This window comes from Thalassophryne amazonica, chromosome 15 (genome assembly GCF_902500255.1).
Source record: "Thalassophryne amazonica chromosome 15, fThaAma1.1, whole genome shotgun sequence".
Classification (NCBI taxonomy): Eukaryota; Metazoa; Chordata; class Actinopteri; order Batrachoidiformes; family Batrachoididae; genus Thalassophryne; species Thalassophryne amazonica.
In genome coordinates this window covers 68,287,018-68,311,111 of record NC_047117.1, presented here as the reverse complement: position 1 = coordinate 68,311,111, position 24,094 = coordinate 68,287,018, and the positions used below count along the sequence as shown (strand labels likewise).

The 24,094-nt window shown below is 39.9% G+C and overlaps 2 protein-coding genes across 2 annotated transcripts; both read right to left on the bottom strand.

The window, feature by feature from the left end:
* Positions 1-1,103: 1,103 nt before the first annotated feature.
* Positions 1,104-16,191, bottom strand: smc2 (structural maintenance of chromosomes 2). Its single transcript, XM_034188598.1, has 25 exons — positions 15,909-16,191; positions 14,954-15,103; positions 14,751-14,873; positions 14,616-14,654; positions 14,433-14,543; positions 14,297-14,341; positions 13,966-14,199; positions 12,309-12,458; positions 11,924-12,157; positions 11,547-11,706; positions 11,351-11,468; positions 10,961-11,099; positions 10,743-10,862; positions 8,910-9,114; positions 8,695-8,830; positions 8,491-8,615; positions 8,156-8,349; positions 7,914-8,057; positions 7,698-7,772; positions 6,934-7,053; positions 6,626-6,826; positions 6,423-6,539; positions 2,996-3,156; positions 2,772-2,919; positions 1,104-2,280 (listed from the first exon to the last, which is right to left on the bottom strand). The coding sequence occupies exons 1-25, from the start codon at positions 16,074-16,076 to the stop codon at positions 2,095-2,097; spliced, it is 3,603 nt and encodes a 1,200-aa protein (XP_034044489.1). The 5' UTR covers positions 16,077-16,191; the 3' UTR covers positions 1,104-2,094.
* A 2,495-nt stretch (positions 16,192-18,686) lies between these two features.
* si:dkey-245p14.4 (uncharacterized protein LOC563576 homolog) lies at positions 18,687-23,803 on the bottom strand. The gene is made up of 3 exons (XM_034188287.1): positions 23,600-23,803; positions 22,033-22,211; positions 18,687-19,309 (listed from the first exon to the last, which is right to left on the bottom strand). The coding sequence occupies exons 1-3, from the start codon at positions 23,718-23,720 to the stop codon at positions 19,040-19,042; spliced, it is 570 nt and encodes a 189-aa protein (XP_034044178.1). The 5' UTR covers positions 23,721-23,803; the 3' UTR covers positions 18,687-19,039.
* Between the last annotated feature and the right edge of the window lie 291 nt (positions 23,804-24,094).

Genomic DNA, 24,094 nt, shown 5'->3' with positions numbered 1-24,094 from the left:
CACAGACGTTGACTCCAGTTTCCTCCCATTCGTTTTGTTGTGCATTTTCGATTTTTGAGACATATTGCTTTAAGTTTTCTGTCTTCCTTGGTCTACCAGTATGTTTGCCTTTAACAACCTTCCCATGTTGTTTGTATTTGGTCCAGAGTTTAGACACAGCTGACTGTGAACAACCAACATCTTTTGCAACATTGGGTGATGATTTACCCTCGTTTAAGAGTTTGATAATCCTCTCCTTTGTTTCAATTGACATCTCTCATGTTGGAGCCATGATTCATGTCAGTCCACTTGGTGCAACAGCTCTCCAAGGTGTGATCACTCCTTTTTAGATGCAGACTAACGAGCAGATCTGATTTGATGCAGGTGTTAGTTTTGGGGATGAAAATTTACAGGGTGATTCCATAATTTATTCCTCAGAATTGAGTGAGTCCATATTTTTTTCCCCTCTGCTTGGTCTAAAAACTAATCATTACTGACTGCCACAATCTTTTTCCTGATTTCTTATAGTGTTTCTTAAAGCCAGAAAGTAGCCATTTGAAATTACTTTAGTTTTGTGTCATGTCTGTGAGCTGCTTTTTTTCTACAAAATTAAACAACTGAATGAACATCCTCCGAGGCCGGTGACTCCATAATTTTTGCCAGGGGTTGTATATACTGCCAAATCACAGCATATGTCGCCCCAAGGCAATTCACAAAGGTGAAGTCTAACCTTACCCACACTCTGAGCAAGCACACTGGCAGCACTGGTAAGGAATAACTCCCTCTGTTTTTTTTGATTGTCGGAAGAAACCTCAAGCAGACCAGACTCAGAGGGGTTACCATCTGCTCTGGCCATACTACTAAAAACATTTTGACTAATAAAACAAAACTCAACAAAGACTTTTCAAAAATGCGAGGCAGAGAAGATGCAGCTCAACATCCATTTATTCCAAAAGACCAGTGTTCATATTAACACTAGACTCTAGCATTCTGTGCACACTTGATTCAATCATATCTCAAAAGTTAAGCAAAGGAGGTCTTGATTAGTACTTGGTGATCACAACAGTAAAAGGATCGAGCTCAGGTGCAGGTAATAATAAACAAATGGTAATGAATGCTATATTCCAATTCTGCTCATAATTAACGCCCTTAAGTCCTGCACACTGTAGCTTTAAAAAACTGATAAGTTATGAATGAGTGACAGCTGCAAAAGAGTCTTTCTGCATTGCTTTATTTACTAAAATATAAACATTAACATTAAATGGATCAAGACACTTAATTTCTCTAAGAAGATCAGCATGGACAGAAAAGATGAGATAAAGTGACTCAAAGGAACTTGCACTTAAATGTTAAACTAAGCTGAGACCACAGTAAGACAGTTGGGTCCATATTTAATTAGACACTGCTTATTTTTTGTGACTGTATGCGTCTGTCACAGCGCATTAGAGCTCTGAATATGACCTGAGCGCAGACTGTTTTGATTGGAGAGTTACTGTATCTGGATCAAGTGAACACTGCAGGAATCACTGTGTGATCCTTCCGGACAGTTTGCCATGTCTATTTCTTTCAGAAGTGAGTAGATAAAACATTCAGTTTATTTCAAGTTTTGTCCTCACGCCTGACTGATCGGACACAAACACAAATCTAAACAACTGTACTTACAAGCTTCAGTGGCTGTAATTGGAGAGAGTGTGTATGTGACAACGTGCCAAAGAAAACAGAAAATCCAAGTGTGACTGGTGTACAGTCTGTCCAATCACAGCCACTGAAGTCTGCAACTCCGTAGAACAGAAGTTCTAAAATTTTTCAAAGTGACAGTAAAACGAGCTCATTCATTATTCACTTTCATCTCCAACATGCAGCGACAGCTGAAACAAAACCCGGGCAACGTCCAAATTGGGACTAACTGTATAAATTATAAATGGGTATAACTGCCAACAGTTAAAACAGCTAACTGCTGTCAAGGAAACATCTGCAAAAAGAACTCCTGATTACACTCAGAGGAAACACATAATTCTGTGACATTAACAGATGCCACGATATTGTGACACCAGACAGAATGTTAAAAGAAAATAAGAACAAAAAAGAAAAACTGTCCTATTTCCGTGCTCACGATTAACTGATGAGCTGTTTGGGCCGCTTGTCTTTTTGACACGCCTTTTCTTGGCCTTTGCGTGAAAGGTAGGCATCGCTTTGGCTCAGCGCCGTCCGCGTTACGGTGGACATGCCATCAACAAACTTTGTCTTGAAGAGCACATTGGCGTTGGTGAACATGCCATCTTTCAAGGACACCACCACAAACTGGAGAGAGAGACATAATAAAAACATAAAAACAAATAAATTATATATCAGAGGTCTGGAGTATAAGTTCCCCTGCCGCCTTTTTTAAATTAGTTTGGAAGGTTGTGCGATTTATATATTTAAAAAAAATACTGCATTATACTTTTTAACCACAGGATGGCACTGTCTACATGTGTGACAAGCTGCTCTTGTATACAGAATGAGACACTGTCATTCACACTGGAGCAGAAGAAACAGTAGAAGTGGCAGCAATTCTGAATGGAAAAAAAAAAAGTCTTAGAAAACAAATACATTAAAAAAAATTAATATACCCTCAACCATGTGAGCATAAAAATAGGAAACGGAATGTGACCCTTTTCCCCCCACTTAAAATAGGTCAAGGTTAGCCATCTTTGAACTTGTCCAAGGTCTGTGTCCCAAGAATGGTCCTTGTGAATTTAAAGACTCTGGCAAGTTTGTGCAAACTGCAAAACAAGTACTTTGTAACACACCTGGGAATGTCTAAAGTGTGTACGCAACATTTGTCCAATGTTCTGCGTGTGAGAGAGATCCAGAGCGGCGTCCACCTCGTCTAAGATGTAGATGGGAGCAGGTTTAAACAGCAGCATGGCCAGGATCAGAGACAAAGCCACCAGTGACCTGAAAACACAAACCACTCAGTCACCCTCACCATCAGCGCAGTCAAACCCACCCGCAGTGTGTGTGTTCTGCTGACCTTTGTCCTCCACTGAGCTCTGTCAGGTTCTCCTTCCAGGTGTTGCCCAAGGCCACCTTGAACTCCAGCCCATCGAGCACACCGCAGCCCTGAGGAGGAGCCAGTTTGGCAGTGGCTCCTGGCAGCAGGGTTGAGAAAATGGAGCCAAAGTCCTTATTTACCTGCAAAGTCGTCACGTAGTCCAGAGGAATCAGAAGAGAAGTTCTTTCACATGTCACGTATATAGAGATTAAAGAAAGAAAAAAAAAAAAAAAAAAAAAGAAGCTTTGGACTGAAAAATGTTTTCACAGCCAAATCATAAGCTGTTCACCATCTACACCCCAATCTCCAAATGGTTTGTGCTGGCACTGCACACTCAACCAATGAATTAGTCTCACCCAAATCATAAGCTGTTCACTGTCTAACTTTTTATAGACACCCTTTTGCAATCGTGTCCTAGCGTTTAAGAAAATAGAAGGTGGTGACAGCTAAGAAAACAGCAAATTGTTCTCTGCTAAACAAGATTATATTTCACTCACGAACTACTGCTGTGCTTTTCTAATGCAGCATCATATTATAGAAAGACTTTAACCTACACATTATTTAAATACTTCAGGACAGACATATTTTAAGGGGACAGCTTTTACTTCATTCAATACCAATTAAAATCTCACACTTGTAGGCAGGATGTATTCTTTTTTGGTGATGTCCAGGGATGCATTCTGGAGGGTTTTTTGATTACTATTTTTTTCACCCCGATCCCCCCCAAATCTACAACCACAATTCCAATGAAGCTGGGACGTTGTGTAAAATGTAAATAAAAACAGAATACAACGATTTACAAATCCTCTTCAACCTATATTCAGTTGAATACACCACAAAGACAAGATATTTAATGTTCAAACTGATAAACTATATTGTTTTTGTGCAAATATTTGCTCATTTTGAAATGGATGCCTGCAACACGTTTCAAAAAAGCTGGGACAGTGGTATGTTTACCACTGTGTTACATCACCTTTCCTTCTAACAACACTCAATAAGCATTTGGGAACTGAGGACACTAATTGTTGAAGCTTTGAAGGTGGAATTCTTTCCCATTCTTGCTTTTTGTATGACTTCATTTGTTCAACAGTCCGGGATCTCTGTTGTTGTATTTTGCGCTTCATAATGTACCACACATTTTCAATGGGCGACAGGTCTGGACTGCAGGCAGGCCAGTCTAGTACCTACACTCTTTTACTATGAAGCCAGAATGTTGTAACACATGCAGATTGTGGCTTGACATTGTCTTGCTGAAATAAGTAGGGACGTCCCTGAAAAAGACGTTGCTTGGATGGCAGCATGTGGCAGCTCCAAAATGTGGATGTACCTTTCAGCATTGATGGTGCCATCACAGATGTGTAAGTTGCCCATGCCATGGGCACTAACACACCCCCATACCATCCCAAATGCTGGCTTTTGAACTTTGTGCTGGTAACAATCTGGATGGTCTTTTTCCTCTTTTGTCCAGAGGACACGACGTCCATGATTTACAAAAACAACTTGAAATGTGGACTCATCAGACCACAGCACACTTTTCCACTTTGTGTCTGTCCATTTCAAATGAGTTCGGGCCCAAAGAAGGTGACATTTCTGGATGCTGTTGATGTATGGCTTTCGCTTTGCATGGTAGAGTTTTAACTTGCAGATGTAGCGATGAACTGTGTTAACTGACAAAGGTTTTCTGAAGTGTTCCTGAGCCCATGCAGTAAGATCCTTTACACAATGATGATGGTTTTTAATGCAGTACCACCTGAGGGATCGAAGATCACGGGCATTCAATGTTGGTTTTCAGTCTTGCCGCATATGTGTAGAAAGTTCTCTAGATTCTCTGAATCTTTTGATTATATTATGGACTGTAGATGATGGAATCCATAAATTCCTTGCATTTAAATGTTGAGAAACATTGTTCTTAAACTGTTGGACTATTTTTTCACGCAGTTGCTCACAAAGTGATGATCCTCACCCCATCTTTCCTTGTGAACGGCTGAGCCTTTTGGGGACGCTCCTTTTACACCCAATCATGACACTCACCTGTTTTCAATTAGGTGTTCTTTAGGCATTCATCAACTTTCCCAGTTTTGTTGTTGCCCTGTCCCAATTTTTTTGAAATGTGATGCAGGCATCCATTCAAAATGGATGCCTGCAACACAGCTGTGGGTCTGCAGCTGTGTGTTTAGCTTAACCACAGTGAGGACACTCAGAGCAGACTTTGGAAGAAAAGAAAAGTAAAAAAATGTGTGTGTAAAACTTCGTGCTCCGCTTGCTGTGTGAGATGTTCAAACATACCTCCCCCTCCTCCTGCACCAGAGTGCAGACAGGACAGAGACAGAGACTCGCTGCCCGGAGGGGGAAAGAAACAACAACAACAAAACAAACAAACAAACCCCCCCCCCCCCCCCCCCCAAAAAAAACAGAGATTCTAAAATATTTTTGAATGTAGGAAATTTTACATCTTGCATCCAACCCTTTTCATCAGGACGGCATCAGTGTTAATCTGCCTTTTGGCAGCCCAGTTGAAGGAAACCCATCATAGCGACAGAGAACTTTAATCCCTGCACATGTCTCTAAATTTAGCTTCTATATGTGGGTTATTCTTATCTTTACAATGAAAGTGTGTTAAGAAATTTGTTCTAGTAGTCTATGATGACTTTTTCAACTTTTTTCAGCATCATTATATGCAAATATTGCCGTTTTGTGCTTGTCCCACACCCAGACTTTTGATCTTCAATGATAAAAATGAATGGTAAAGAAACGTTTTTTTTTCTAATGTTTTAAAATATCTCTGAATAAAATATCAGTAAAATAATCAAAACATAATTGGGGTATTCAATGTCATACAACTGTTGTGATTTTTTTTAAACAAAATGTAGTTGTCCCACACTATTGCTGTAATTTCCACCACAACACTGTAATGTCCCTAAACAGTTTGTATGAAAGATTGTTTGGGTAGTTTCTATGGAGATAAACAGTGACATCAGAGCACATGTATATAGCGCCAAATCACAACAAACAGTTGCCCCAAGGCGCTTTATATTGTAAGGCAATGGTGTGGTGGAAATTACATTTACAAGGCCAATAGTGCCCGTAGTTAAAGAATCACCCATGTACAGATGTGGAACCATGGAACTTAGAGGATGTTTAACATGAAAATCCAGCCTGATGCAACAATAAATGATCAATGAATGATAATGAACAATTTTGCACATTATCACCCCCATAAATGTTAATATTTGTGTGGCCGTCAGTCGTTATGTTGGTTGTGTCAAATGAAATCATGGTCACAGAAAAAGTGATTTCATCAGAGGCATGTGTCATTATGGGGCTTCAGGTCAGGCCAGTCACAGAAACACATGGTCTCTTCTAGAAAAGAACTAGTCCCCATAAGTGAGGTAGTGTTGGTACACACCTTCTGCCATGCCAGGTTTAGAGCCTCGTTCTTCTTCTGGTCCAGTTCCTCGATAGTCTGCAGGATTTTAGCTTTATCATTCTCCACAATCCTCTTCTTCTTCATCAGGTCGTTATACTACAGGAGAAGGAAGGTCATGGCATGGAGTTTAAAACATGTGAAAGCTAAACTGGGACTGAAGCCGTTGGTTCTGTTGTCCTCACCCTTTCTTCTGCCTCATTCAGCATGTTCATGGCCCTCTTGTTCACATTCCTCTCCAGCTTGCTGGTGGTCTCCTCCAGCTTCTTCAGGCGCTGGCCAGCCTCACGAGGGTTATTGACCTTAAAATCATAAGATGTGTTGGGCTGCCCAAAGAATTGCCGCTCTGACTGGATCCAGTCGTGTTCCTCCAACATCCGATTCACCTGGAAGAGAAAAAAAGTCAAGAGGGTGTTAAGTGGAATAATCCATATTTTTATATGAAACAGTCACAAATCTGATGTGCGGGGGTTCTGTGTGTGTGTCTGTGTACCTTCTCAGCAGCATCATGACTGTCTTTGCGGTGTTTGTTAATGTTGTGCTCCATCTCCTTGATCTTTAGCTGGACTTCGTTGTTCTGTTCCATTATTTTATTGGCCTCCGCACTTTTCCCCTGCAACATTCAGCCGGAGACACATTTTGTAATTGTTAAAATGAGATTAGATGATGAAGAACCTGAAGTAAATAAATCAATCCTTTTCCCGTTCAATATGAAAATTGTTAAAGCCATCCTGACATTAAAACAATTGGTCCCCTTCGGTTTTACACAGAATAGACTAAATTTACTTTGTGTTGAAATTTAGTGATTATATTTCTGTGGTAACACAAAAATCATTCTATAATTTGAGAAACACTTGTCTGTTTGCTCCCATTTGCCTCATTCCCAGTAGACGTGGTACATGCGAAGGAAGGCTGAGCCCGAAACTGCCCTGAAAGGATTTGTTTTGGCAAAGGTCAAAGTCAACTTTTTTTCCCACTCCGATGGTCAGAAAAGCTCAAATTTCCCAAAGGTCAGCCATTGGGAATCAAATGTCAATATGCATGTTTTTAATTCCAATGCGAACCAAAATTAGCTCACATTTGGAAGTAGGTTCTGGAATTAGCTAGGTGAGGTCAAATTCAACAAAGGTCAGTCATTGGGGTCAAAGGTGAACTTTTTTAGTTTTCCCACTCTGATTTGCAACAAAATCAAAATCAAAACGCCTGTCAACTTTAAATTATGAAAAGACACAAACATAAAGTTGGGATTGTACTAACTTTCAGCTCTTTGTCCTGAGCCATGATCACCTCCTTCTGCTTGGCGAACTCCTCCTGGGCATTTCGCACGGCCTCCTGAACACCACCAGACAGAATTCACTGTTAAAACGATCCTCTGACCAGCTCCACTACACGTTGGTTTCTTTAGTGCTGCAGTTACGTGGGTAAGAACAGTCTCACCATAATGGGCCACATCTCTTGAATTTTCAGTCTCACCTTGTTCTGGGACACCGTGCACGACATGCTGTCTATCTGCTCCTGGATGGCTTTCATGGCCTCGTCCACAGCCTGGATCTGCTGCTCGTAGCCGGCCTGCTCCCTGCGCAGCTCCTCCAGCTCCAGGGCCACCGCCTCAGACTCCTACCCACAGGACAAGAACACAAAACAAACGGCCTCCATCTATTTGTTGCACTTATTTAAACTTATTGAAAGCTGCGAGGACTCGACTGTGCGTTTACCTGCTGCTTCTGCTTCAGCTTCTTGTTGAAGGTGTTGGCTTTGGCCTTGGCTGCGTTGAGTTTCTGCTGGGCGGCTTTCAGCTCCTTCTCCCTCTCTTCCTCAGCATTCTTCATCTTGTTCTCCAGAACTTTGTACTTCTCTTCAGCTCGCTTTTGCACCTCCTTGGTGACGCGCAGAGTCTCCTTGCTCTCCTCTGGTTAAGAAAAAGCAGTGACTAACTATTAGTAAACCGGTGCACATGTGAACCTGAGTGAGTCACTTTCCTGACGCCTGACCGTCTACAGAAACTAAACAATTCTGAAATGTGATTTTCTGCACGTGTTAGCATTGAGACCGATGGCCTTGCGTAGCCTCTGCAGCTCCTCCTGTTGCTGGTGGAAGGCGCTCTGCTGCAGCTTTGTCTGCAGAATCTGTTCCTCCTCCACCTTCAGCTCATACTGCTGCTTCAGCTGTCTGTACCTAGAGGGAGGTAGAAAGTACTTGGATTCAATCTGGAGTAGAACTCTACACCGAGTATTTAAAACGGCTCACTGCGTACTTTTCCGCGGTAGCCTTCAGGCTGGCTAGCTGTCGTTCAGTTTCTTGAAGCTGGGCTTCTTTGTCATTCAAGCTGTCGCGAACCTCCTTTAGTTCCTGCAGACTAGACAGCAGCGATGCCGACTGGGAGCGAGCTCCTGAAAGAGAAAGCTCGTGAAGAAGTCTGCACTCTCCGTGAAGAACTGCGTGTGCAAGAATGGATTCTCAGGCCCTCACCTCCGCTCAGGGTTCCCTGAGGGTCAAAAATGTCGCCTCCGAGAGTGACCGTCTTGGTCATCACCTGCTTATCAAAAGCCACTTTCTTGGCATTGTCCAGGGTGTCACAAACCAGTGTCGATCCAAACACGTACTCCATGGCTTTACGCAGGTCAGCCTCATAGCCCACTAGAGACAGAGCAGTGTGGACGTTGTCACCTCCCACCTGGAAGAAGACAAAGAAAACACAGGAAACCGGGGAGAAAGTCCATCAGCATAATGGACTTCTAAGTATCATCACATTTTAGTGGGACAGGAGAAATATCAATATGTGGACCTCGGTTTGATCCCCAGTCACGCCACCTGACTGTGTCTTTGGATAAGACACCTAATCTGCACTGTCCCAATCTACCCAGCTGTGAATGGGTACCAGATCAGCTTGGAGAAGTAACCCGTGTCCCACCCAGAGGGAGCTGTGCATCCCTCCATGCTACGGAACCTGAGGATGAGCACCCGTTGGTCCCAGGACCTCCTCCATGTTTCAAGAACTCAAAGGGTGAGAAAAATGCAGGGCTCCTGCTGATCCTTAAAACATCTTAGAGACCACACACACATTTTTGGGGTTGCTCAAAATTAAAGCCATTCTGGCAGGGGATCCAAACAGCTAATGACTATTTCAACTAATGACTATTTTTCATCAATTAACCTATAAATTGTTTTCTGATTAGTTGACTAATCCCTTAGTATATTTTAAAAATCAAAAGGGAAAACTAAACCTAAATATTTAAAGCATATAAAGTGCCAGAAATTAAACTGGTATCTATTGGCAGGGGGAGGAATTAAGAAAGAAAATCTTGCACACAGCTTTAACTCTTCCTGAGACTCAAAACACAGAACAGAAAATTTGACATGTTTTATAATAGAGCTGCAACCAACGATTGACAATCATTACCAATTAATCTATTGATTATTTTCTGGATGAATCAATTCATTGTTCAGACCATAAAATATCAGAAATCTGAGAAAAATGTTGATCAGTGTTTCCCAAACCCGAAGATGTCATCAAATGTCTTAATTTTTTCCACAACTTAAAGATATTCAGTGTACTGTCGGAGAGAAGACAAGAAACTGAGAAAAGTTCACATTTAATAAGGCAAAACCAGAGAATTTGGATTAAAAATAATTAATTGATGATCAATATAGTTGGGGATTAATTTAATAATTGATTAATCATTGCAGCTCTACCTGAGAGTAGGTTTTGGGTCTTCAAGTCAGGTCATTTCTCTTTTCACTGGCCGGGCGGGCAGCCAGCAGAAAAAGGTCTGTTGAAATTTCTCATGTATTAAAAACCTTCATGTTTAGGGACTCACATTCTCACTGGCCGGCACGCCAGGACGAGTACAGCCTTCTTGTGGGCGAGTGTATTTTTTTGTTGTATGTTAGATATTTAAAATTATTCTTCTTTGTTTGGGTATGTGTTGTCCAGGATGCTGAGCAGTTTCCTCAACATCCTCCTCTCTGACACCTCCACCAGACTCCAGCTCAACAGAGCCAGCTCTCCTGATGAGCTTGTTGGGTCTGTTTGTGTCAGCTACCTTCAGCCTGCTGCCTCAACACACTACAGCATAGAAGAGCCTCCTGAAGACATACAATCGGTTCTGACCTTTCTTATATGCAGCATCTGTGTTTACAGCCCACATCACCTTTCAAAAGACAGCCAATAAATCCGAAGTGTAACTGTAAATTTTAAACCAAGTTATTGGCTCTCTGGGCCATTGGCCAAAACCCTTCAATGTCAATGTGAACCAAACCTTAAAAAAAAAAAAAAAAAAAAAAAAGGAAGTGTTGTCTCACCAGCTTCTTGGCGCTGCTGACCACATTCTCATGGAGCGTCTTGGCAGAGATCTTATTCAGCGGAATGATGGTGTAGCGTCGCTGCAGCTCTCCTTTCTCTAGCAGCTTTTTACCAGTCACCTAGCAAACACAGGAACCACTTCAGACAACTCATTACGCAAAACAAATAGAAACATTCTTGTCTTAAATGAACATACAGGTGTGTGGTGAACACATACCTCTGTGTCAACAACAATGTTATAAAGCCGTCCTCCTGCTACAACCTCCAGTGCTGTAGCGTAAGAGACATCACTGACTGTGATCAGGTTTGCCAGCAGTCCCTTCACTTTGCTGCGGTCCCATCCTCGCTCAGGGTCCCTGCAGGAAAACATTACGTGCAAGCTGTCACACAGCGCTTCTTTGTTAGGACTTTTCCAGAGGTCGCAACAACAGAAAATTTCATGCTTTGCTTTGTGTTGTTTTTCTTTCCATGATGGTCATATAATTGTAATTTTGGTGGTGATCATGATTATGAAACATTGCAAACACAAATTACACGGCCCTGGATACCCTTGAGGACCACTCAGGTTTTACGGAGTTAAAAAGTTGGATATTCAACGCGTTCTTACTTGTAGTCAAAGCGCAGGTTTGGGAAACGCGACACAAGATTCTCGTAGGTCTCCTTAAGCTTGGCGACTTCTCTGGATAACTGTCTTCGACTCTCCAGCAGGCTCTCCTCCTTTCCATCTGCACAGACACACACTTACTGTTGGACCTGATATAACCACATACGAAAATGAGCTATTTGCCATCTGTCACACAAACCTTCATAGTTGAGTTTGGCTAACTCAGCCTGTAGTTTCTCCCTGCTGTTTCTGATGGCTTGCAGGGCGTCCTGGTCTTTCTTGTAACCGCTGTCCATCTTTTTCACTTCTGCCTGTTTGGTATTTAGCTCAGCCTGCACATGCTTCAGGGTCATCTGGGCCTGCACAGGAGGAGGGAGGACAGATGACAACAATAATGGAAATCAATGTCAAGACAATTACAAAATAACAGTACTGAACAAACTCAGACTTCACAGGCAAAAACTCTAAACCGAAGATGCTATTTTGATTATCAGTAGCTTTAAAATTATATATATATATATATATATATATATATATATATATATATATATATATATATATGCACCATCTCCTCACCTGTTTGGCCTCTGTATCTGCTTTGCTCATGTCATTCTTGCAGGCCATCATTTGCCCGGCCAGCGTGGCCTCCTCTCCATCCTCATTTGTGGAGAGTCCTGCAGACACCGCCCGGAAATGCTGCTCAGCAGCCTCCAGGGCAGTGCTCTCCTTCTGGCCTTCTTGCTGCAGAGCCTGAAGTGCCTCAGTCAATTTAGAAACCTCCTTTTCTTTGACCTCGAGCATTTTCTTGTCCTTAAGATGGTGAAGAAGAGCAATGACAGAATAGCAGTGGTGTGATCATGCAACAGCTGTGAAATCACTCACATTTTTAGTCCATGTATTTTGGTTTGAAAAAGTTCCGTAGTGGTTCATCTGAATTCCAAATCCCTTCCATAGTCCTTACCTCTTCCATAGTCTTGATGAGCTCTTTCCTCTTCTTGGTTTCATCTTTAAGATTTTGTTTTTTCAGGTCAAGTGTACTCTGTGCTTTGGCGTCCACACGTTGCACCTCAGCTAGTGCCTCCTCAAGTGATTTCAGCACTCCATTCACCTCCTACATAGAAGGAAGCAACTGTGAGTTCCAATATATGTCTAAAAATTGCATGTCTTTATACAAGTTTGATATAATAACAACAATACAACAATTTTTCAGAACAACTTTCATGCATCAAAAATACAAGTCAAAGTGAAAAAATGTAAAGAAATTAAGTCAGACTAATCTGGATCCTGAAGGGAAGCTTTCACAATATATATGTATTAATTTATTTTTTATGTGAAATGCAAGTGACTCATCACTGATAAATGCAAACTATTCAAATCACATCAGTTTGCTTTTCTGTTTATTTTAAATTTGAAACAGCAATGAAAACAATGGTTGTGAAAAAAGTTAAAGAGAGAGAGAGAGAGAGAGAGAGAGAGAGAGAGAGAGAGAGAGAGAGAGAGAGAGAGAGAGAGAGAGAGAGAGAGAGAGAGAGAGAGAGAGAGAGAGAGAGAAACAAATAAAGCAAAGCAGAACTAAGTTAACCATTTTTTTTTTTTTTTTAAAAGATGAGTATGTCTATGTAATAATAATAATGTCTTTATTTATACTTTCAGGACACTGATCCTCGTGAGCAGGCAGACCACTCCGCAGAAGTTGGGAAATGTGATGGGGTTCGCCAAAAGCTTTGTGGACCCTGCACCACCTCTACTATGCATGTTCCACACACAGCGCTCAGATCAGAGGGCTCAGGACGGGACCTAGTTTGGACCTAGATTTATTTATTTACTGTCACTATAACAATAAATATGCATCTCATAGCATTACGTTAACTTCACAATTAAACTGCGGCTCATATGCACCCCGAACCGTGGGGGATGTCCACACAGGTCAACTATGAAAATGTTACACCACTACTGTGTGCACCAAGCTCCATATACATTTGGAGTTGTATCAGGAAAGGCACTGGGCTTAACACTCGTGCTGAATAAGTGTCCAGCATTATTCCAGATGCAATGTGGTGAGCCTGAGCAAAAACTGAAGCAGCCAAAAGATGATGATGACGACGACATGCCAACCACTGTGTAACATTAATACGCCAAGTATTTGAAATCTTCCCCAGCAACATGAAAAGAAAATGTGTGAGGGTTAACTTATTCACTTTACATTCTGTTCGTATCCTGTGAACTGTGTGAAGTGTGAACTTGCTACAGTACATCCAACTGTGTGGTCAGTTTGAAATACACAAGCTTAGGGTCTGATGCAAAAATGACAGATCAACTGCACAGAGACAGAATGTGCTGAGACCCCGTACATACCAAAACCTCTTAAGGAAGGTTCTGAAGTAATGCTCTTCTAAGTTAGAAATGTGGACAATGCAATCTACTGGCAATTACAGATGATTTAGGAGAGCATTGGATGTTTAGTCCAGTCAAAGAATTCTGAGTGGAGGAAACAGGAAAAACACAACCAAGACCTCAAACAAGTTAACTTTAGCATAAAAACTGAAAATACCATACTAACAACAATCCTACATTGAAAATGGTTCCTCTCATGTTTCAAGCTAACCCTCTAAACCCACCTGGTCTTTTTTCTTCTGCAGTTCCTGGATCTGGGCTGTAAGCTCCTTTACTTTGCACTTGTTCTCAGCCATGCAGGCTTGCATCTTGGTGATGTTATCCTGCATCACCTTTAAATTGTCCGCAGACTTCAGCTTAGTTTCCTCTGCACACACAAAAAGCCAGGCAACATACAGCCGGGATAAGTGCTGGATCTCGCGCATCAGCTTCTGGTACTCCAGGTACGATGATCGTTCCTGGAGACAAACAGAGGTTTAGGGGAGGAATAACTCATGAAATAGAATAAAAGTTAACGGCTGATATTCACTATTGTTTACGGCAATATCACCTCACCTCTTGAAGCTTTTGCATGGTTGGTGTAATTTCTTCATCCAAAATCTGAAAGCCAATCAAGTTTTACCAACATTTGTTAAAAAAGAATTTTAAAATGAACACACATTATTCAGAAATGAGACAGGATGCGACATACAGTTTGAATCTCTTTCAGTTTAGCCTCTTTCTTCTCAATGGTTTTTTGAGCACTGATCTTTTTACATTCATACATCCTGGTGCCTGCTGCCTCCTCAATCATGGCAAGGATCTGAAAGAAGAGAGGGTGTCATTTTCGGAAAGCATAAAAATGCTGTGAAATGGTGGCTGATGTGTGCACTACCTCTGGTGGCTTCATATTCAGAACCTTTGTGATCCTTCCCTAAAATAATTCAAAGACCACATAATGTAAAACACTTTAGTCTCTGATACGTTGATTCTGCAAGGAGGGGTGGGGGTTAATAAAGTTTGGACTGACCTGCATGATGAGGAAATGTGGGTTGTTGACATTGAGACCAACAGAACAGAACAAGTCTTGTACTCTGGTGTTGTTGGCATTGACTCCATTGATAAGATACTTGTTCCTGCCACCAATTACAACCTTAAGGAAAATAAATATGATGTAAGTAAACTGATAAGTAAGTACCCCTCAAAACTTTTTTTTTTTTTTTTGTTCCCAACCTGTCTGGTTACAGTGATTTCATCATGGGTTTCAAAACCAAGAGGGCTTTGGCTTTTGTTGTAGTTGTCAAAGGTGATCGACACAGTGGCTTTGGTGATGCCACCCTGTCCATTTTTGTAAACCAAGTCTTGGAGATTTGACGCTCGAACCTTTCAGGTAAAAATGAAACAAAGTTGTCCATTGTTCAATGATTTGTTTAAAAGACAATTACAGCATTTTAGACATTAACAATTGTTATGTTTTAGCTGTCTCACAACACATAGATTCTGAAGGCAACTAATGAATACTGTGTTCTGTGCAGTTTGCAAACTGGGGCTTAAACTCAGAGAAATCTTACCACTATTTCTGGAAGAGTGTTGTGCTTCTAGTGTTTGAATGATGCTCTAAACCCATCTCAACTGCCTAATCAACCTTGCAAATTACTTTGTCTTAAATAGATAAGGGTGAGGAGTAGAATAAGGATTTGGTTGAAAAATTAAGTTTTTTAAGCTTCTCCCCTTTTCATTCTGGTTCACCACAGGAGATATAATATAGATGGCACAAGTTCTTGCTCATATCATGGACATTTTTATGAAATGACAGTTGAATCGTTCAATGAAGCATAATGGATTGAAGCTAAATGCACGATTAAAAAAGTGTGCAAAAAATGATGTAAATCATACAATGAACTATTTTCTGTACAGGGGGACAAATAATGTCACATGACATACAACCCACCAATCAAATGACAAGGATCTAAGGCGTTCTGATGGAACAGAGGTTTTATGACGTTTAACTGCAGTTCTATGCACTCTATTGAGTGCCTCTCTATGTTCATTTGTTTCTGTTTTAAAAGAAAAAGTACAGGGCGGGCGGGGAACCCACATATAAAAAACGACGTAATTCCTGCACCGTTTTTGTAAATAACTGAAATTAAATTTGAAATACTGACTGAAGTCAAACGTGAGCGCTTACATGAGAGAGGTTGGAGATGCCCAGAAGGAAGCAGATGGAGTCCAGAATGTTGGACTTTCCGCTGCCGTTCAGTCCCGTGATGGCGTTAAAAAGCGGGTCAAAGCCGTTAATCTCCGTCCTCTGCGCGTACGACTTAAAACCTTCGATAATAATCGATTTGATGTGCATCTTTCAACGGACCACTTCCTGTAAACTTGACAGAGACAAAGAAAAAAAAAAAACCCCAGCGGTGTTTGACGAACTGTTTGTTTACAGTCGCGTCTTCTCTCAGCAAAATTAAATTTTGGCGGCAGGCGTGAGAACCTGTGTGGGTCCGCCTGCTCCGAGCCGGAGACGGAGAGAATTATTTTAATAAATATCATCCCACAACCTATACGGACATTACATGGAAATATCAATATGCCGAAATCACATGTGGAGATTTTAAACAGCATACGAAAAACATGTTACAAATAAATTTGCGGTTTATTTTGATAAGGCACTTTTTAAGGCAACTAAATGTGTCAAATTTGTATTTTAACGATATACACGCTAACTTAACATTTTACCGCCACCTGTTGGTCGGAAGATAAAGGAAAAAAAAAATAAACCTCAATATTTTAAACAAAAACTGGTAAATCTTACCTGTGTAAAACAAATGATACAATAATATATACGTAGTCTAGAGCCCAAATGACTAAAGGACGAGAATTTCGTTTATACAGTCATAAATGAATTATTATTATTATTATTATTATTATTATTATTATTATTATTATTATTATTATTATTATTATTATTATTATTAATAATAATAATAATAATAAAACACTATTGTGAAAAATTTGTAGGCAGCCCAGAATTTTGATTTTAAAACGTAGTGCATGATGGGTGGGTCAAAAGACTATTGAATTTCAAATTGAAAGAAAAAAAAAGGTTTTGGAATTTCTGTTTTGTTTTTCATTAAAACATTTCTTCAGATTCAGATCTTTTTGTTTTTTGGCTTTCAGATCAACTGTCTATTATTTTACTTGAGAGGCATGGATGCTATCAAGTTATAGCTGTGATTTTTAAAAATCAGTTTCTCTTGTTTGTTTTGCTTTTTTGTGTCAAATTTTTACTTCTAATGCACAGTGGGTGAAGGGGGAGAAGAAATCAATTTGGTGATGCCATGGTTCACATTTTATTATGTCTCTGGTGTTTGTGTTCTGGGTTACTGTTTTTCTCATGTTATTTGCAGTTTTATCCGTGAATGTGTCTCCCAGTGAATTCTCCATGCTGCTTTTCTTATGATACGCTTTCTCCTTGTGTACTTTATTGGCTGAATTTCGTTAATTAAGTCACACATCATATTACCATCCACACAGTGCCAGATTGTCTAGTTTTCAAGCCTGCTCTCTCTCTTTTTTTCTTTCTGCGTTTGATTTCCCGTTGCCAACTTATGCTGCCTGCTCGTGTTCTTCGAGCCTTGTCTGCCAATCACTGGACTGTTGGCCTCGTATGCTTGATTTTTGTGTTTTGGCCCTCATCGTTTCTCTCTGGTGTATGCTACTTCCCTCACTGATACTGTTGCTTCATGGACTGCCATTCAGTGTACTGAACCTCCACCTTCTGCGGTTAACCCCCCAGCTTTTATTTTCTAATCTTGTCCTTTCTGTGTGGAATTTGCATGCTCTCCACATGTTTGTGGGGTTCCCTGTAGGTTGCTTCCTCCCACTTCCAAAGACATGCAGATTAGGTGAATTTGTGACTTGTCCGTAGGAGTGAGGGTGAATGTGTTTGTCTATATGTGTCGACCCTATGATAGACTGACAGCCTCTCCAAAGTCTAACCAACCTCTAGCTGGGAGAGGCTCCAGCCTGTTCATAACCCTTAATTACAATAGGCAAGTTCAAAAAATGAATGAATGTTCCTCCTGTGTGATTTTGCTACATTACCATCAGCTGCAAATAAAGGCTGTTTATATTTTACATCCAAGTCATTCTCTGCTCCAGTTTAATTTATTTTTATGATTTACTTACATGTGTGAATGATGTCTGTGGCCTGTGTCTGTGTCTGTGTGTCAGGTGCACATACATTCAGGAGCTTGGCTGAAAGCTGTTGAATTCTGATTGTGTTATTTATGTTTATGGCATTGTTTCTTGGTTGGAGGTCAGATGAGTAAATGTGGTTGTTGTGAGTTTTGTTTATGTGGTGATGATAGTGATCACAATGGATTTCACTGCAGTATGATATCTCTGAAGACGTAAGTGGAAAATGTGCAGTCCGCCAATGTGTATAAGCAGTACTCTTATAATGGTGTAATGCTTTTTCTTTCTTTTTTCATCCATTAGCTGATTTATCTGGTTTGTATAAACATAATCTGCAGTTACTAAAGACAAAAGCAAATAGCTTTTCCATGTACGAAACAGTTGTTGCATGTTATTTTATTATTTTTGGCCCTCTGATGTGAAGATGCTGCCCCTACTATACACCTTCAACAACAAGGTTTTTTTACTCTGCTTGACATGAAAACAGAGACATGCATGCAGACAGCTGTCATGTCTACATGCATATCATCCTTTGAAAAAAATGTATCTGTAATCTGATTACGTTTTTCTCTGTTATTGTTACTTATATATATATATATATATATATATATATATATATATATATATATATATATATATATATATATATATATATATATATATACACATTATCCAATAACATGTCATGTGTTATTCTCTAAAACTGTAAATGACCCACATTGTGATGCTTATTTCAGTTTATAATAATCAAAAGGAACAGAAGGGCAAATTATTTTGAGAGATTTATTTTCTTCCATTTAAAATTCACTTTTTTTAACAACGGCACATGGAATACAACACTGTATTTTAAACATCAAGTAAATTAAAGATCACAAATGTCATTTACACACATAATGAACACCTGAAGCTACCTGAAACTTGTATTTTGAAAGAAGAAACATTTAGCAAAGTAACATGTCCTTGGAAAAGACATCCTGCTGGAGGAGTGAACATCTGTCAAACCCTGAATGGAAAATAAGTCACAGGCCAAGAGTCAGATCATCCACCTCAGCAGTATTTGGTCACAGTGGAATCTATAAACCTGAGACGCACACGCGCAGTCATATGTGACACGTCATTCCATTATGCATCCAGAGGCACAGGACACATGGACAGACAGACCAGATTAAAGGCATAGAAGCATATCTGTGATAGAACAACACAATCTCCTCTGTTGGAGTAGAAAGAAGTGGGTTTGATGTAGGTCCAGTCAAAGTTCCGCAACTTCAGCGACCTGTGACAGTACTGCTCGCTAAGTGCAACCATGGCACGCACCAGGGAATATTTGGCCGAGCAGCTGATGGCCGTCACTGTTCGCACTTTATCAAAGTGCATCAGGAAACAGGGGTCATCCTGGAGGACGCACACAAGCACACACATACATTTTAACCTGATGTTGCAATTTGCAATCAACAAAGAAAAAACATATAGTAGTTATGGATTTAATTTGGCTCAATTACTTGTGATAAATTCTACATTTGACAACTACTGAGATGCCAAAACTTGTGAGTTGATCTTTGTGTCCAATGTGCTGCAAATTTATTTATTTATTTTAAATCAGATATATAAAAGTTTCCTGCTTGCTGAGAAATTATGCTATAACTTGAAAATAGTAGCCGTGGACATGAAGACAGTGAGGGACACAGCAGTCTGACATTTAACCCCAAATACCTTGACTTTCAGTGAAATAGTTGACATTTGGATGAACTTGCAAGAGAAATTCTGGAATCCACCTAAGTATGTGCCACATTTGGTCCAAACCGGTTTCAAAAGCAAATTCTTTGACCTTTGCAAAAATTATTTGTTTGAGGGCAATTTCAGGGTCGACCTTCACTGACAAACCAAGTGTGGTAGAAATCAGCAAAAGGGCCATGGAGGAGTTGGCCAACAGACAAGCAGACATAACCTTTGGCAAATGTGACCTCTCTTGGACAATTCCAGACCTTACCTGCAAATGTGTGCTAAGTAGGACATGACAACAACCAACCTGACCCAGAAAAAGTAGGGTATGTGTGTTCTTCATCTTTTGCATTCTGAAAAACCAGCATTTCTCAACATTGTACCAAGTGAGTCAAAACTTTAGACATCCTCAAGAAATGTTGGTTTCTCAGAATGCAAAAGATGGAGAATACACATGCCCTACTTTTTCTGGGTCAGGCTTGACATATGCTACAGCAGCTGTACTCAAGGTTCATGAAATGGAGCAATGATTCCACCTGGTGGACATTTACCATTTATGCAGATAAAATAGAATTTGGCAAAGACCTCCAGTATTCTATATATATATATCATTCATGTGGAAAGTATTCACAGCGCTTCACTTTTTCCACATGTTGTTATCTTATAGCCTAATTCATTTCTGAAAATAATTAGGCTGAAAATTAATTTCTTTCCTCAAAACAAAACGACAATGCGACAAAAGTTTTTTTTTGTTTGTTATTTTTTTAGATTTTTGCAAATTTATAAAAAAAAAAAAAAAAAACGAAGAAATCATACATTGCCCTAGATAAGTGCCATGAATTTCAAAATTGAGCTCAAGTGCATCCTGTTTCCACTGATCATCCTTGAGATGTTTCTACGGCTTAACTGGAGTCCACCTGGGGTAAATTCAGTTGATGGGACATGATTTGGAAAGGCACACACACCTGTCTACATATAAGGTCCCATGTGTTGGCACTGCATGTCAGAGCACAAACCAAGCAGGAAGTCAAAAGAATTGTCTGTAGATCAGCAAGACAGGATTGTCTCAAGGCACAAGTACAGAAACATTTCTACTGCTTTGAAGGTCCCAATGAGCACAGTGGCCTCCATTATCTGTAAATGAAAGAAGTTTGGATCCAGCAGGACTCTTCTGAGAGCTGGTTGCCCATCTAAACTGAGTGATTGGGGGAGAAGGGCCTTAGTCAGGGAGGTGAACAAGAACCCGATGATCACTCTGTCAAAGCTCCAGCATTCCTCTGTGGAGAGAGGAGAACCTTCCAGAAGGACAACCATCTCTGCAGCAATCCACCAATCAGGCCTGTATGGTAGAGTGGCCAGACAGAAGCCACTCCTTAGTAAAAGGCACATGGCAGCTCGCTTGGAGTTTGCCAAAAGGCACCTGAAGTACTCTCAGACCATGAGAAACAAAATTCTTATGTTATGTTTGGAACAAACCAGGCACCATCCCTACAGTGAAGCATAGTGGTGGTATCATCATGCTATGTGTATGCTTATCAGTGGCAGGAACTGAGAGACTAGTCAGGATTGAGGGAAAGATGAATGCAGCAATGTACAGAGACATCCTGGATGAAAACCTGCTCCAGAGTGCTCTTGACCTCAGACTGGGGCCACAGTTCATTTTTCAGCAGGACAATGACCCTAAGCACACAGCCAAGATATCAAAGGAGTGGCTTCAGGACAACTCTGAGAATGTCCTTGAGTGACTCAGCCAGAGCCCAGACCTGAATCAGATTGAACATCTCTGGAAAGATCTGAATATGGCTGTGCACAGACGCTCCCCATCCAACCTGATGGAGCTTGAGAGGTGCTGCAAAGAGGAATGGGCAAAACTGCTCAAAGATAGGTGCACCAAGCTTATGCCATCATATTCAAGAAGACTTGAGGTTGTAATTTCTGCCAAAGGTGCATCAACAAAGCATTGAGCAAATGGTGTGAATACCTACGTACATGTGGGTTCTACAGTTTTTAAAATTTGTAATAAATTGGCAAAAATTAAAAAAAAAAATTCATGTTGTCCTTATGAGGTATTGTGTGTAGAATTTAGAGAGAAAAAATAATTTACTCCATTTTGGAATAAGGCTGTAACATTACAAAATATGGAAAAAGTGAAGCATCGTGAATATTTTCCGGATGCACAGTCCGAAATAAAACTGAACATGAGGTGCAAAGTATTGTTATTATTAAGTATAGTTTAACCAAAATTGCATAGTTTCTTTGATTATACTTAAAAATAAACTGTTTCTGAACATCATCATAAATATATGTGTCATTCATGCACAGCAACCGTCTGTGTACCATAAATGAAGGCATACAGAGCCACAAGACGTACAATTTAATTGAGTTCAGCTAATTACCACGTCAGGGTCCCGTCCATCAACAAGAGTCAGGTCTTGAAGGGACCATGTCTCCGTCCTTCTGTAGCAATCCTGTATGCTGGAGCGTTTTGTGTGAGACCGCTTGGATCCAGATTTTACGGATGACTGCAACAACTGACATCGCACTATACATAACTGCACCACTTTGTTTTTTGCAACTGCAGAGAGAAAAAGAAAGTATTTTCACGGTGGAACCCAAAGTAATGAGAAGGATTTTGTGCACATTTTGTTTACAGTTTCTGTGCAACAAATATTTGTATCATCAAGCAACAGTGTCATTAGGTAGTAATGTGCAAAAGTTGTCTTCAACTCCTACAGTGGCTCTGCATGAATGTTTTTATTTGTTTGTTTTTCTTTCTCAGTATCAACAAAGAGCCAAAGATGACATTTTTAAAATATCAGTTTCTTTTAAAAGATGAATTTTGATTCTTTTATTGAAGAAAAAAATTACATTCACAAAATTTTGCAGACATGTTCCAGTTAATATTTATATTTACAGCCCAGCAATTCCACAAAAACAACAAACACAGAATAATAAACTAATCAACATGATTTTTGTGTAAAGTTGTGAGATATTTTGTCCAATGAAATTCAGTTTTAATAAATATAAAGGATCATCCCACAAGATATTTATTTTCCCTTTTTGTAAGTTATTTGATATTCAGAATGCTTTCCTTTTTTTTATACTCCAGGATGTTTTGAAATTTAAGGAGAAATAAATGAAATTATATTTAAAATATAATTAATACAAATTTGAATGAAAACAGTTTAAAAGGCCTTGTCAGACACTCAAGTTTTGTTCTGTGAATTTGTAATGAGTATTTATGACTAACCTTTTAAAAATTATAATTTACAATTTGTTTTGTTTTATTTTACTGTTTTCTTATTGTTAATTGTGATTTTATGTAACTATTTTTTTTTGCAGCTGTTTTGGCCAAGCCTCCCTTGAAAAAGATATTTTAAAACTCAATGAGTTTTTAAAACTGTTTATAAAATAAAAAAATAAATAAAATATTTCAGATTCCGAATTTGTTACCTTTTTAAACTCCTGGATAAAATATATGGACAAATTAATTTCAGTAAAATTAAAGTTTCATGGAAATTAATTTAAAAATGCCTTGTCACACACTCAATTTTTTTTTTTCTGTGAATGTCTTAATTAATATTTGTGGCATTCATTTTCCTATTTTTATTCCTTTCTTTTGTTTCTTGTCATTTTATTGACTTTATAGTGCTGCTGTATTGGCCAGGTTTCACATGCAAATTAAATTTTAAATCTTAATGTAACTAACACACACACACACACACACACACACACACACACACACACACACACACACACACACACACACACACACACACACACACACACACACACACACACACACACACACCTAAGACTTTTCCACACACCTTCAAATAATTTTTTATTTTTCACCCTCAAATATTCACTGAAACAACATGATATGTGATGATGACATCAGGTGATAAAGCTGTAACAAATGGGCCTTTTAACCAATAACACGCCAGAAAGACAAAACTTTACCTGAGACACAGAGGAAATGTCTTCCTTGCGGGGGCTCTTCGATCTCGATAAACTCCACCAACCTCTGCTTTTCGGGCCGAAATAAAACTCTCTGCATCTCCTCCCTCAGAAGGGACGACATCACCGGACAGAGGAAGGGAGGAAAGAAAATGTGTCAGAAAAGCAGTCGTCCAAGGACAGAATGTGAGGAGTGAGTGAGTGAGTGAGCAAGACAGAGAGAGAGAGTGAGAGTGAGAGGGGGTGAGAGATGTGGAAAAGAGAGGGAGAGTGGGGAAAAAGCTTCCTCTGGTGGGAACTGTACAGACATCTGCGGCCACACACACTCCACTCTGCTCAGGCCTGATGTTCATCTTTCATTACAGCATCTGTCTCTTAATACTATTTTACCCAAGAGGGACGCCGTGCAAAACCTCCTTCAATTAAGATCCATTACGACGGAGAGAACAATGTTGGCCAACGTTTCCTGCAGATATGGATTTGAGATGTGGATTTTAC